The sequence below is a fragment of the Martes martes genome (genome assembly GCF_963455335.1).
Source record: "Martes martes genome assembly, chromosome: 1".
Taxonomy (NCBI): domain Eukaryota; kingdom Metazoa; phylum Chordata; class Mammalia; order Carnivora; family Mustelidae; genus Martes; species Martes martes.
In genome coordinates, this window is record NC_137888.1 from 4098014 (window position 1) to 4110415 (window position 12402).

General features: G+C 56.1%; 1 protein-coding gene across 1 annotated transcript in view; it reads right to left on the reverse strand.

The window, feature by feature from the left end:
- Nucleotides 1-7084: 7084 nt before the first annotated feature.
- The window catches only part of MX2 (MX dynamin like GTPase 2), a 29454-nt gene continuing 24136 nt past the window's right edge, over nucleotides 7085-12402 (reverse strand). Inside the window, exons 13-14 of the mRNA XM_080803071.1 lie at nucleotides 10863-11117; nucleotides 7085-9605 (exon numbers count right to left, since the gene is read on the reverse strand). Coding sequence (XP_080659197.1) covers nucleotides 9375-9605; nucleotides 10863-11117 — 486 coding nt within the window. The 3' untranslated portion in view covers nucleotides 7085-9374. The remainder of the gene's footprint in view (nucleotides 9606-10862; nucleotides 11118-12402) is intronic.

Genomic DNA, 12402 nt, shown 5'->3' on the forward strand with positions numbered 1-12402 from the left:
ATACTTATTATAAATATATTTATTTATTTATTTTTACAAATAAAAAAAATTATTTCACCACCACAGGATGGGTTTATTTGGGAACAGCAGAAAAATTGTAAATCGGGACAAGCAAGCTACAGCAAAACCACAGGCAAGTGCAACAGACAAGGGGAACATTATGTTGTGGAGAAGGTGGAGGGAGCTGGCTGGGGCGGTTTCGAACAGAAGTCTGCAGGGGAAAGGCAAGCATTGCACCGACGACGGTTTCTGGCTGGCTGAGTTGCGGGGGTGGCCGATGGCTGGTGGGGGAATGCAGTGCCCCCTTCCCTGCTGGGACGGGGTGGATGGTTCTTCCACGGGGTCTCTGATTCACGACCATTCCCGTCACCGACTGCCAGTGGCACGGCTACCCTACCGGCCTCCTCACCCAGCATCCGGAATCCCCTTCCGTGAGCTTCTCTTTATTAATTTTCACTAGACCCGCGTCTTCCTCCTGGCCCACCTCAAGTCCTTTTTTGAGTTGGGCGCATCTGATTTCTCCAGGATGGAGACGGAGGGAAGGTGGAGGCTGAGGGCAAGCAGGCCCAAGGGTGGCCCTCTGTGGGTGGGGAGTACCATGCCCCTCTGTGGGTGGGGAATACCATGCCCCTCTGTGGGTGGGGAGTACCATGCCCCTTTGGAAGAGGCGGGCCCCTGCCTCCATGCTCCTTAGCTCCGCTCAGAGTTGCAGACAACAAGCTCCCCAAAGGCCGTGTTAGGAAGGGTCACTCCCAGTCCACTCACAAGCCCAGAACCCTCCTCAGCTCCAGGCCAGGGAAAGCGTCGGTGGGAGGGAAGGGGGCCCCACGGTATAGCTGAAGTCCCCTTGCTCTGCAGGGTCCGGTGTTGGGGTCCCAGAGGGAGAACACAGGCTCTTCCCATCATCAGTGAGGAGCTTCGGTCCAGCCACTCATCGCTCCGGGCCTCTGTTACTTCCTCGTCAGGAGGACGAGTGACACCATCTCCTGACCGGCTGTGAGCAGGCCAGAGGAAAAAGTGTGCGATACACAGGACAGTGTGAGCAGGCCCGGGAAGAGACAAGACGTGCCTCCGATGAATGACAGTACTTCTTCAAACACACCACGCTCTCCCCAGCCAGACTTTGAGGAATGACCGGAATCAGACAGGACTAGGGGCATAAGTGACAACCAGGTGGAATGACTTAATAATGCCAGGGCGAGGACTGGGGGAGGTGGGTGATCTGCCTGGTGTGCAAACTGAAGGCCCAGCTGGCCCAGCTGGCCCGGCGGCTCTGGGTTGTACCGCCGTCTTCCTGTTGTTTCCTGGGTCCGTTCAAAGGCAGCGGCCAAAACACAGCCGCCACGGGAAACGTAGGATCGCAAGATCCCAGGGACGCCACTCCCTGCGGCCAGCGCCATCACAGCCCCAGGCCCTTCCAGGTCTCGCTGGACCGTGTCCAGCCCTCTCTTCACCTGCCCGGCCTGGCCCTGACCCGTGGAGGACGGCCAAGCTGGGGTTCACGGAGAGCCACGCGCGCCCCCCGGCAGGACTCCCCGTCTCCACACCGGTGCGTTTTCCCATCGCCCGTAGGAAGCGGCCCGCGCCTCGCTTCCATGCCGCAGGGTGCCCCGCAGCAGGAGCGGGGGCAGGTGCGATATCCCGGAGGTGTGCCAGGCCTGCCCATGCCCAGCCTCACCTGGCTCAGCCCCACCCCCCTCCTGAAGGTAACACCTTGCTCCCCACGCACATGCCCTCCAGCTCGAGGGGCTCCTCCTCCTACCCCTGCGCGCGGAGCATTTTCTCAGCCAACAGCCTCCCGCCGTCTTCCCCAGACCTAGCGCACCGGCTCCCGGAGAGCCCGGGGCCCCTCGCATCCGCACCCACGGCAGGTGGCCTCATCACACTGCCATGGCCTCTGTGAACGCCGCCAGGCTGTCCACGGGGCAGGCAGCACCACGCCCTGGGATCTAGCAGAGTTCGCGGCCCACGGCATTCTAATAGATGTTTCTAGAATGAAGTAACGGATGAACGATGGTGGGTCTCATCCTGCGGACAGGGCTCTCTGGTGACCCCGGGGAATTATCCTAAGCATCTGCTGCCGGACCTTGCGTTTCCTAGACGACTCGGCTTCGGTTTTGGTTTCCTCGCTTCTCGGATTGCAGAAAGGGACGTCAGAGAGCGGGAGGAGGGGGCGAGGCCGGAGGGGGAGGGGCGGCGCCGGGAGGGGGAGGGGGCGGCGACGGCCCAGGCTCTCAGACCCGGGCTCCTCCCGATGTCCAGCTCTGCCTGGACGCGGCCCTGCGGGTGCCCCGGACGGGGCGGGGCCGGAGGGGGAAGGGGCGGGGCCGGAGGGGGCGGGGAGGGACCGGAGGGAGAGGGGAGGGACCGGAGGGGGCAGGGGCGGGGCCGGAGGGGGCAGGGGCGGGGCCGGAGGGGGCAGGGGCGGGGCCGGAGGGGGCAGGGGCGGGGCCGGAGGGGCAGGGGCGGGGCCGGAGGGGGCAGGGGCGGGGCCGGAGGGGGCAGGGGCGCCGCGGCTGGTGGCCCTCTGGCAGGGGCTCCTCCCGGACGTCCAGCTCTGCGTGGGCGCGGTTTTGCCGGGTCGGAGGACGGGGAGGGGGCAGTGTTGGCGAGGGGGTGGGGACTGGTGGGGGTGGGCGGCCGCGGGGCGTCTAGGCGGAAGGGCAGAGCGGTGCCCGCGTTCCCGCGCAGCGTCGCCTCTGTGCTGCCCGGAGCGCGAGCCCAGAGTAAGGTGCCTTTGGCCCGGTTTTGTTTTCTCCTCCATAGACCCGAGTCATAGATTCGTGCTTCTCAAAGGAGAGGCCAGCAGCGTTGACGTCACCTGGAAGCTGGCGAGACCTGCAGGGTCTTGGGCCACCCCGCACCTCTGAATCCGTCTGCATTTTCAGGGGACTCTCCGGGCACCTGTGAAAGCTTATTTTTCCGATTCGGGAGGCAGGAGCACTCTGACCTGCCTTCCCAGGACTTTTCCCAAGGGCCTTCCCTTTTCTTTCCGCCAGTTCTCGAATTCCAACCCAGGCTGCCTCCTTCCTCCTCTGCCTGCAGCTGGGCTCAGTATTTCATGCTATAGGATGGGGGATGCTGGGGCGCCTGGGTGGCTCAGTCGTTAAGCGTCTGCCCTCGGCTCAGGTCATGATCCCAGGGTCCTGGGATGGAGTCCCACATGGGGCTCCCTGCTCTGCAAGGAGCCTGCTTCTCCCTCTCCCACTCCCCCTGCTTATGTTCCCTCTCTCGCTGTGTCTCTGTCCAATAAATAAGTAAAATCTTAAAAAAAAAAAAAAAGTGGGATGCTTGCCTACTATGGAAAGTGGGCAGCCCATCTGTAGTGTAGGAAGTGGAGAGGCCCTCACACAGTAGCTCTATTAAAAACGCCATTCCTTGGCTGTGGAGCATTCATGCCGTATTACTGGGCCGATTTCTTTACACACAAGATCTCCAACAGAGCCAGACTCGAATAGCAAGGGAAGGCTCAGAGAAGCGGACCCCTTTGCCCAAAATCACACGGCTTGTGAGAAATGGAGACTCCGTCCCTCGTTCTCGTGAGCCTTCCTGTTCTCTGTGTCGCTTTTGCAGGCACCTGCCGGTCATTACTCATTGCTCCAAGAAACATTTCTAAGACGTCGTCCGTGTTCAGGTACCATGATGGGAAGGGATTTCTGCACGCATTTCCATACTGCCTGGCGTCCCACTTGCTTGAGCAGCTTTCAGAAAAACCCAGTCAATTCTACGTACCAAATGCCATCCCGATCCTGATAACCCCATAGCTCTTGCGTCTGGGCTGCCGTGTTGTGCCAGTGGACCGACACGTGATGTGGCAAGGAACCCATGTCTCTGGCCACAGCCACCCGCAGACAGGCGAGGGAGCTTGGGGGCCGTGTTGGTTTCCCGCAGCTATGGTAACAAATTGCCACAGACTCGGTGGCTTAAAACAGCAGACGCTTACTCCCTTACGGTTTTGAGGTCAGAAGCCCAGGGTCGGTTTCCCAGGGGGCTGGAGTCACAGCGTCGATAGCGCCATGCTCCCCTGCGAGACTCGGGACGGGATGCTTGCCTTCACCTTATCCAGCTTCGAGAGCTGCGTTCCTTGCCTGTCTTGGCTCGGGGCCCCTTCTTCCTTCTCCAAACCAGCAGGGTGCATCTTCCCATCGGCTCCTTCTTTGCGCTGACTTCCCTGTAGCCCCGCTTGGTCCTTCTCCCACTCATGAGGACACCTGTGATGGCATCTGGCGCCCACCTGGATAATTCGGGGTCCTCTCAAGGTCTTTAGCTTCCTCAGACCCGTAGAGACCCTTTCTCTACTTAAAGTAGCTGCACCCCCCCCACCCCTCCGCCCGGGGCGGCTGGGTGGCTCAGTCGGTTGAGGGTCCGACTCTTGATTTCAGCTCAGGTCATGATCTCAGGGTCGTAAGTTCGAGCCCCGAGTCGGGCTCCGCACTCAGCCTGGGGTCTGCTTGAGATTCTCTCCCTCTCCCTCTGCCCCTCCCCCTGCTCAAGCGCTATAAACAAAGTTTTTTTTTTTTTTTTTTTAAATGGACACAGTAGCTGCTACCTGAGGAAGAAGGGCAGAACCTGGAGAGGGCAAGGGCTTCATCTGGGGCGTCCGGGTTGCACCTCTGGGAGTGCATGTTCCGGAGTAACCAGGAAAGTGTCCCGCTTGGGTAGGGAGAGCAAGGGGGCTTTATGAGAAAGAAGAAGATGACAATCATATGATTTAGAAAAGGAAGGAAAAAACCCCATGAATTCAGTGCCAACTGGCTGAGCCTCTTTCGATCACCAGCTGAACGATCCTTTTCTCGCGGTCATCAAACAAACGCATCCCTGGCTGCACTCATTAACTCCTCGCTTTTCCTAAAGTTCATATCATCAGTTTTGTGGCCAAACGCCAGGCGTTTTGTTGGATTTTATGATCAGCCACTTGTAAAACGATTCTGGATTCCGACCCAGTTCAAGAGTTCATTAGCCGGAAGGTAAAACGGAGCCTCAGCACGGAGTCCCTCATGCACAGAGACTGTACGCAGTTCCGCTCACTGTCACAGGCGCCAGGGATTAGGGCCCGGCTACCTGGGGGGCCGTTCCTCAGCCCATCACAGAGGTCGGTTCTCCCACCGCCGAGCCTCCAGCTAAGAGAACAGGCGTCTGGCCTGCCGCTGGACCAGCTCCCTGAGACACAGCCGGGAGTCAGCGGCACCCGCTGAAGAACACGTGAATCCCTGATCCCAAGAAGCCAAGACAGGAAATTTGGGGGGTCAGAGCTCGGGATACTTTGTTATATAACGATAGATTACCATCCGGTCATGTCACTGTGCATGCCGAAAGGGGCATCCTAGGGTCTCACAGGGTAGAAACAAGACGGGAAGTCCTGGAGAAGGGCAGGTCCCACAGGGTGAGGGAAGCTGGGAGAGAGCGGCCGGACTCACACGGTGGCCAGACCGTCTGCAAACGCGGTGCTCCCGCCGCCCCTGCCCAGAAACTGACCAGCCCAGGGAGCCGCCTGCTGCCAGTCGGACGTAGGAAGTCCGCAGGCTCTCTGCCAACAGTCCAGAAAGCTGACGATAATCTTCATAACCATTAGCCCCCAATGACCAGGGTTTGCTTAATAACTCATAGATTCCCTATTTTTTTTTGTCCCTGTCCCTGCTTTCAGACCAACCAGAGAAAGCCGAGTGTATACCCCGATGCAGTCAGGTGGGATGCCTGCTTCTAGTCAGCAGGCCGCAGCCTCCTCCAGGCTCGCGGGGAGCCTCCGTGTTTCCCCCCATGGGGCCTGGCCGCTCCTCTCCCTGCCTGGGAGGCTCTGCCGGGACCTCGGTCCTGGCGGCTGACCTCCCTGCCGTAGTCTGACTGAGTAGCTTTGCTTCCCGGCTGGGTGGGCTTCCTTCCGCACTCGTGAGGGGCAAAACCCCAGCCCCACCGGAGCCGCGGGGGAGGAAGCCGTCGTGTGCACACGTGTGCCTGCGTGTGCGAGAGTCAGCGGCCCGCGTGGAAGACGCAAGAGCAGGGAACATGTCTTCTCCTTTACTCCCGTGTCTTGTTCCAGGAATGCTCCCGGTGGATGTGGGGACCAGTGTGGCAACACCCGAAACCCGCCTCCCCGTCCTCTGTCTGCCTCGCTGGACCGCATTTCCCAGCCTGCCTTGCCGTTGGGCGCAGGCCAGCCCAAGACCTGCCCTTGAGCGCGGGAGGAGGCTATCTCCTGGGCTCCCGGGAACCTCCCTGCCGGTCCCCTACCCCCTCCCTCCTCACCTGCCGGTGGGCGCAGAGGGTCTGGCGGGGGCTCGAAGTCCCCGGGGATGGTGGGGCCCCAGGGCCCGCATGGCTCAGCACCCTGCCAGTGGGCCGCAGGCATCGGTGATGGGAGGGGAGCACCCTGGGGTGGTGTTCAGCTGCGGAGAGGAGGGGGTGCTTATTCTCATGGGAACGGGCCCGCGCTCCACCCAACTGGGAAGCCGGGTGCCGTGCTCCCCGCTGTGGGTCTCCCAGAACTGTGTTCCTGTGCTAAGCCCAGGAGCCTGGGAACATGACCTCATTTGCAAGTAGCATCTCTATAGATGTCATTAAGTTATGGATCCCAAGATGAGGTCGTCCTGATTCAGCCTGACGACCGGGGTCTAGAGATGAGAAAGGAGAGGGACCTGGGCCTGAGAGACACAGAGAAGGCCGCTGAAGACCCACAAGGACAGGGCAGGGACTGGGGGACGCTAGGCTCAGGGCGCCCAGGACAGCTGCCGCTGGGGGGCGGGCTGGACACCTTTTCCCTCCGTTCCAGAAGGCTCCAACCCCGCCTGTGCCTCGACTTCAGACCTCTAGCCTCCAGAGTGTGAGAGAACAGACTTCACCCGTGGAAGCCATCCAGCTCGTGGTACTTTGCCGCGGCAGCCCCAGGACTTGGCGACACCAAACCTGGGCGCATTCCCTGCATGCTCACACCTGGGCTTGGGGTCAGTCCCAGGGTGGCAAATGAGCGGCTTTGGCCAAGGCTCTGTGTGTGTGCACGTGTGCAGGCGTGTGCACATGTGTGTGAAATGGGGAAGCTTTGAACATGCCGTGAATGGAACTAATATTAATGATCAGACTTTCTTTTTTTCAGACTTTATTTTCACAGCGGTGTTTACAACGTGAAGGTGAAGACGACGACAAGCAAGGGGACGGGGACCGTGGGTCTCCTCAGAGCTGCTACTGTTGGTGTACGCGACCCACGTCATAAAACGAGGGGGAAAATCCAAATTACAAAAGAAAAAAAGAAAAATAAAAGTTGCCAGAAATAAGACCAATATTTCTCTTTCCTATGCTCTTTCCGTAACGGTTAGCTTCAATATCGCAAAGGTTCTTTAAAACCAGGGACACTCCCCTTTTGCCACTTTAAGTGGTATCAGAGGACGAATCCAGCAGAATAACAAAATGAAAGACATCTAGATTGGGAAGGAAGAAGTGCAATGATCTCTGTTCACAGAGTGTTCAAAGATTTAATGACTTTACAAGTGGAAAACCACAAATATTCCGCAAAACCCCCCAAAACAAAACAAAAACCTGTTAGGACTAGTGGACACATTGGAGAGTACCAAGATACGAAATGTCGGTTGCATTTCTGTAACCCTAACAGTGAACGATCTGGAAAAGAAATGAAGAAAACCAGTTCCACTTACAACAGCATCAAAAAGAATAAACAATCCGGGGATTAACCTAATCACAGAAATGAAAGACGCATATGCTGTAAATGATAAAAACATTGCTCAAAGACGTTAAAGAAGACATAAATAAATGGAAAGACATCCCGTGTTCACGGATTGCAAGATTTAATATCATTAAGATGCAAATATTCCCCAAAGTGACCTCCAGCGTCAGCACCGTCCCTGTCAATATCCCAATGACATTTTTGGTAGAGAGAGGAAAAACCCACCCTAAGATTCACGTACAATCTCAAGCTACCTCGAAATGGGCAAAACCATCCTGAGAAAGAAGGAGGACGCGAAGGACCCCCGCTTCCTGATTTCCAAATTTAATGCAAAGCTACTGTTACCAAAACACGGTGGTATTGGCCTAAAGACAGATGCAGACCAGTGGACTGGAACAGAGAGCCCAGAAATAAAGACTTCTGCGTGCGGCCAGATGATTTTTGACTAGGGTGCCAAGACCAGTGGGGGAAGGATGGTCTCTTCAACCAAGGGTGCTGGAACAATGGGGCATGCGCGTGCAAAACAATGAGGTCAGGCTCCTCTACCACCTTAGCGCAGCTGCCTCAGAGTATCAAAGGACAGGGAGATAGAGCCGGCTGCAAGGGTTTTAGAAGCAAGGGCCGCTCTATGGACCTAGAGAGGAAGGAAGGGAGAGGTGTTGGATGGGGAGGGAGGAATTACTGGCATTTTTGAACACCTGCTTTGGGACAGGTGTTTTGCAGAAATGGTTTCCCTTGACCCTCCTAAAATTCCTCTGAAGTAGGTATTACCTAGCATGACGAACAACATAAAATTAGCCATAATCCTCCAACCTAGAGATGGTCACTGGTATAAATTTCTACATTAAAAAATTTTTTTTTCCTGAGGCGCCAGTTGTCTCAGTCAGTTAAATGTCTGCCTTGGCTCAGGTCATCATCCCAGAATCCTGGGATCGAGCCCCACATTGGGCTCCTGGCTCAGTGGGGAGCCTGCTTCTCCCCCTCCTGCTCCCCCTGCGTGTGCGCTCTCTTTCTCTCTCTCTGTGTCAAATAAACAAATACACTCTTTTAAAAATGTTTTCCCTTATGAACCTTCTCTTCAAGACTTCGCACGGCCACGGGAGCTCACCGGAGCCAGGAAACCATATACATTAGAATCGGTATCATTCAAGCTCTTTTCCCTTGGGGGGCCGGAAACACGGCTACAGTCAACGCCGGGAAGCAGGTGGCATGGCTGAATTGCTCTGAGAGCGACCAGCCAAGGGACACCATCCTGGATTTAAACCGTAGCACCCGGGAGGCTTCCTCATTCATGTGTTCAGTGACAGATCATGTATTAAGGGGCTAGAGTGTAGCCGGTGCCATTAAGATTCTGGAAATACAGAAGAATATGATCCTGACCTCCCCCATCTGGGGCCTTACAACCTAACAAAGAAAGAGAGCAGTAGTTGAGAACGCCGTAACCGGGGGCTCTGAGGCTCAAGGACTGGAGAGCCACCTCTTTGGGGAGATCAGAGAGGACCTCCTGGCGGAGGTGACAGCCCCAAGTGTGTGCGGACTTTAGATACAAACTTCGGGCGCAAGCGCAGTACAGAGAAGGTGGACACAGGGGCAGCATAAAAGCTTGGTTCCAAGTGAGAGGCCACCTCTAGCCTCTCCTTAAGGTGAACGCACAGAAGAGAAAATCCCGAAGCATCGTTGCCCCTCCGCAGACGCGCCCCCTTTAACTGTAGAAATTATAGAGTGTGCGCTGCGCCTGAGACAGCCGGTAAATTTTCTCCTTAAGGAACCTCCTCTTGGCAGCGGTGTCGCTCTGTTCTTGAAGCAGCCAGGAATAGTTTTCTCTCTCCTGTAGGACCTGCATCATGGCTTTCTGTAGGCAACTGCTGTTCTCCTGGAGTATGAAATACTGAATTATGAATGGGATCTGGTTGGCCAGACGTTTGCTGGTTTCCTGGAAGGAAGGGACAAAGACGGTCAGCCGGAGGGGTCTCGCCCGTGGTTGCCGCAAAGCCTTGGGATTCTTGGATCTGTGGGTGATTGCCTCGATAGGTCCTGGGGCACCCCATTGCCATGATCAGCTTTGAGACGTGGGAAGGTTCTAGATGGGCTGCCTGAGTTCCACGACCAGGCAGGTGTTCCCTCAGTACTAAGAACCCACCTGGCAGGCTAGCGAACCGTAGCACACTTTTGGACATCCCCGCCTTCCTGGGAGCTCTGCCCCTTTCCTCCTCCAGCCTCATCCCCACTCCACCTCCCCAGAGAGACCTCCGGGCCCTGCGATCCCCTGGTCCCTTCTGGGAGCAGACAGACCTGCGTTAGTGGCCACCTCGTTCCCTGTCTGCGTGGGTAGGAACCAGTTTGCGGGGCAGCTGGACTTCACATCTGCATAACTACTTTCTACTCTGATTCAGAAAAGGCTTCAGGAGGGGTGGCGCCTGGTGGCTCGGCCGGGTAGGGTCTGACTATTGATTTTAGCTCCGGTCATGATCTCGGGGTCGTGAGATCGAGCCCCGCATCAGGTTCCCTGCTCAGTTGCGGAGTCCGCTTCTCTCTCTCTCCCCCACCCCTTCTCCTCCCCCTGAATTTGCTCTCTCTTTCTCTCTAAAATAAGTAAATCTTAAAAATAAAGAAAGAAAGGGCTTTAGGGGTTGGGCTCCTTTGCAGGTTAAAAGCTCTCTTCCTTTCTACGTGCGCCACATTTCTGTCCATGGACGGAGGCCTGGAGACTCTGGAGGTGATCGGGTCGCAGAATTTAAGTAAAGGAATTTTCATTCCAGTTTTGTGCAGCTGGTGGGTCTGAGGCCATCCGAGACCCGAGTGCCTTCTGAACGTCAGGGAGGGGAGAGCTGCGCGTTGACTAGTGAACTTGGTGCTGATTGTATCTCGCTGTATTCTGATACTAGCAATTTGGGGATTCATGCATAGCATAAAATACAAAGAACTTTGCCACTGGAATGCGTTTTGAGTACGTGCCATGTCCCATTACAAACCTGATTCCCCAATTCCCGAGTTAGTGGAAAGTTCCTAGACAGGGTTGCAACTATTTGTTAACACCGGGGTTATAACTATAAATGAGATAATATGTGAACATTTATGCCTGCGGAAGGGGCGGCATACCCGGCAGGGGCCCCCGGCCCACGAAGCAGCTTCAAGCAGAATGCCAGGGGTCTGCAGGGCAAAGATGCCCGCCCCGGACCTACATGCTCACCCAGAAATATGCGTTCAGATGCACCCCAATTTCAGTGATGGACGACATCGAAGATGTATCTTTTGAGAAAGACAGTTTCAACTCATGATCCTGCATGGGCTTTCCCATTGGGTTGAAAACCTCTTTCCGGACTTGGTTTAGAACCACGCCGTAAATCTCGTCTTGACAGTATACCAGCTGCTCCATTCGGAACTGAAGTCGGATCAGATTTTCCGCGATTTCTACTTGTCTCGTTTTTAAGTCTTCAATCTTGTTCTGGTTGGAGAAGAGAAAGCACATGACTTCTTGGCTCCCCTTGGTCGTTTTTTTTTTCTTTTTCTTTTTTTTTTCTTTAAGATTTTATTTATTTATTTGACAGTGAGATCACAAGCAGGCAGAGAGGCAGGCAGAGAGAGAGGAGGAAGCAGGCTCGGCTCCCCGCTGAGCAGAGAGCCTGATGCAGGACTTGATCCCAGGACCCTGAGATCATGATCTGAGTCAAAGGCAGAGGCTTAACGCACGGAGCCCCCCAGGCGCCCCTCCCCTTGGTTGTTTTAAACATCGTAGGAAGTACTATTATGTTGAGATGGTATTAAACATAATTTCAGGTCAAAGAAGGCCTGCGATTTTACATGGCGACTCCAGGGAGGCTCCCTGCCCCGCGCCACGGTGTCCTCTCGCATCCTGTCTCTCTGCCCCTGCAGGATCCCACCTGCTGCTCCGAGCGGGTCCTCCCCTCTGTCCTGACCTCCCTTCGCTCCCACGTCACCATCTGCCTGCCTCCTCGATGGTGTCTACTCTGTAATTCTACCTCCATCCCTCTGGTCTCTAACTGGCTTGAATCCATGCCTTTGAGAATGAATCCGCACAAATGAACACAACGGGGTACCAGCTGGACATCTGTGTTTCCCAGGAATCCTGCGACTCCTGCGTTGCCCTGGCAGTCAGAGGCGTTCTGGGAAGGGAAGGGTGACCTGGTGCAGAAGGGCCCCTTCTTGGGGTCAGGAGCGTGGTGGGGGGCAGGGACCAACTGCTGAGACCTGGGAAGGACAGGCTGCTGTCCTGGAGAAACGGCGGTCCAGGACCAGGCCTGTCCCCCATCCCCTGGGGAGGCACCCGAGGCCTCAGACACAGCCCCTGGGAGAGCTGGAGAGGTCCGAAGTCAGACTGGCTTTCCCCAGCCATGGGAAAATGGCAGAAAAATTCTCTTTCCTGCTCACCTGAGTTGTGGACTGAAATTCAGACCCACCGGCTCGGCCCTGAGCAGAAGAAGGTTTTTATCTAGAGCCCGGGGTGGGGGTGGGGAGCTGGAGCACCCCTGCTTCCCATCCCTGAGAGGGGCATCAGAGCTGTTTCCGTAGAAACCCACACAGCTGCGATCATATTTTAAAGTCCAACTTAGAAAGATTTTGGAGTAGGACTAAAGGACGATCCTGTCCTTTATAGTAGTGGAAAGAGGTTCAAAGAACCGGTCAGTCACCAGGTATGTTCGGAGCACCAGCACCGAGCCTGCGGCCTGCGTTAGTCTCCCGCAGACACAGGAACTCGGCCGGGCGCTTTG